Below are 2,647 nucleotides of genomic sequence, written 5' to 3'. Positions count from 1 at the left end.
TTTGAATCTTGAATCGTGATTAAGGATCAGGAATCGGATTCAGCGGCTGATTAAAATCAAGGATCGAGGATCTTGCTCATGATTACGTAATCTGACTCTGTCTCAAGTACTCATACTCAGAAATCTCGACTCTTTCTCCTGAGCTAAGAATCTGAATCAGTTCTCTCGAATCAAGGTGTGACTTGAATCATGAATCAGGATCAGAGCGTGAGTTGAATCATGGACTCAGATTCATGAATCAGGATCCGCATACGGCCCCAGGACTGCGAGACTATTCCCAATCACTAAAGCCGGACATGGAGGAGACTTCCACACACGATCTACCCGAAGTGGTTGAATTCAAACATGGTTGAAGCTCGTGAGTGTCGAGTCGAGACAACCATGCACCACAGAATCTGCTGTTCGCCCAGACAGAGCAGTGGTGGCCTTTAGAGCTAGTGTGTGGAGCACACTGTCTTCAATGCCAGCGTGGTACTCTTTTTGAATGATCGAAGCTACAGGGTTTGGTAAAAAGACGAAGTTGACGACGAACTCGCCGCACACTGTTCAGACCCCCATCGTAAAACGATATGTTTTTAGTCATATAATCGCAACCATATTATAGCACAAATGAAAGCCCGGACTTCCGTTCGCGGCCTTGCGTAACATCGACAAGAGCCGAGTCGACTAGCAAGGGGGAGGAGTCTCCCACAAGGCGCCCCACCCAAGGCGGGATGGGTGGGACAAAAACATCTTCCACACACTTAGCACTCTAGTGTTGGGCACCAACTGTCTGCGATGAGCCTAACGGTGGCGTGGCTGGTCTCGCATGGACGCACATAACTAGTTTACGCAGCAGACTGCCTCACATTTCCCCTCAACACACAGTGTATCAAGCAACAAACTCGTCCCCAATTACCGGTTTCGAAGCCCGAAACTGAACACAACTGCATGAGGTAGGTACTGCCTAGCCAAAGGTGAACGGGCACCAAGGTAAATGTTCGTTGAATCAACGCGTAACGTTAAAGAGTAAAAACACCCGCAACTGCATGACCATTCACATCAGGGTTGGACACAAGTGAAGCATTACACACCGATACTGCTCGAAATATTCTCGAGTTTTCCCATACAGCCTATACCGTATAGGCCATGTGATACACGGACCAAGTGGATCCATCATTAACTGAAATTTGCCTACTCTAGACAAAGGTATTCTGAGCGAGGTCTCGTTTGGACTCGCTTACTATGGTAAAGCGATCGATTTCTGGAAGCCTCCATAGAAGCAATCACCGCTGGGAATTATAGTGGTACCTCACAAGGCTCTCAAACTTCCCTGATATCACCGCCGTCGATTCCAGGGAGGAATCTAAAATAAGACTTTAGGAGGCTTCCGTGACATGAACTGCCCAAGCCGTAGCTATCCATCGTACTTATCGTCACTGGCCATCCGCAGAGACTACTGACATATTCCCTCTACTGTGCGCAACGCAAGAGCATAGTAGTGAATCTAATGTTGATTATAGTACTGAGAATGAATGGATCGTCATAGACTACTTACCAAGCATGAAGCAGTGGGGGCTCTGAGGAGGATTTGAATGGACCGATACGGGATTATGGGAGTTATTACAATTTTCGACCGGATGTCTTCAACAAAGTATCGCAAAGGCAGACAGAGCAGTACTATCCCAACGTCCAACAGAGACATTAGCCCAGTGCCAAGGATCTGAAAGCCAACCTCACTGAGTGTCAGCAGATCTGTAGACGGAAAGAACGTATAAGGTGAGAGCTGCCGCAAGATCAGTACCTCTCAATTTCGAAAGCTCGGACTACAATTGCATGAAATGTATAAGTGACCACGACTGGGAATGCCGGCCATAGTCCTTGATAAAATGAAGAACAGTTACGCTTCTTCGACACGGTGAATTCCTGTGCGAGTTCCACGATCACTATAATGACACCGAGCCTCTTTGGAAACCTCCCACTTACAACAATCGCGACGGCCGTGAGCATAACCGTATGTATTGTTAGCAGCTCCACTCGATGGTAGTAGACTCCCAATACTAAAGAAAGACATACAGCTGTAGTCCCAACGCAGAACCTTACGCAAAAGGGCGTGGGATGCAACCATGAGCAGGTAGCTCACGTACTGGGTAGACGTAGGAGTCGAGCTGAGCAAAGAAGACGGTCATTCGATCCGTGAAGAGTAATTACTATTACACGTAGGATGATGCATAAAAGGGCACGAATGTACCACCAGTGACCGCAATGACTACTAGCACTGTTTGGAAGGCCGCTGTGACCAATGCACGGGCTATAGGTCTGAGCACAGAACTCTACAGGAGCCAGCTGATGCTTCATTCACTACCTCGAGAGTGAGGTCGCGATAAGCCGTGGATCACTAAGGGAAGTATAGACTAGTACTGGCTCGTTCGCCATTCGCCGACTCCGTTCCTCCTCACCTGATCGCTGTGAGTGAACTGATAGCTGAAACCCTGCTACTACTCTCAGTATCAGCAGGAGGTGTGTGATGCCTTCTATTCTCTGAGTTGCCATCCGCCGATTCACTGGATGAATGTGAAGTGGACGGCAGCATTGATCTCACACTATGGCATGGGACACCGAGGGTTATACTGTTGTCGGGAAATTCACCTGAGAGAATAACAATCAA

General features: G+C 48.0%; 1 protein-coding gene across 1 annotated transcript in view; it reads left to right on the top strand.

The window, feature by feature from the left end:
- Positions 1-484: 484 nt before the first annotated feature.
- Positions 485-2,647, top strand: part of Pmar_PMAR003167 (axonemal dynein gamma heavy chain, putative) — a gene marked incomplete at both ends in the record, with an annotated part of 5,091 nt that continues 2,928 nt past the window's right edge. The window contains one exon of the mRNA XM_002777056.1: positions 485-506. Coding sequence (XP_002777102.1) covers positions 485-506 — 22 coding nt within the window. The remainder of the gene's footprint in view (positions 507-2,647) is intronic.

This window comes from Perkinsus marinus (genome assembly GCF_000006405.1).
Source record: "Perkinsus marinus ATCC 50983 genomic scaffold scf_1104296952312, whole genome shotgun sequence".
Classification (NCBI taxonomy): Eukaryota; Perkinsozoa; order Perkinsida; family Perkinsidae; genus Perkinsus; species Perkinsus marinus.
Note: the sequence above shows the minus strand (reverse complement) of the source record. Positions and strands in the feature narration are given on the sequence as shown.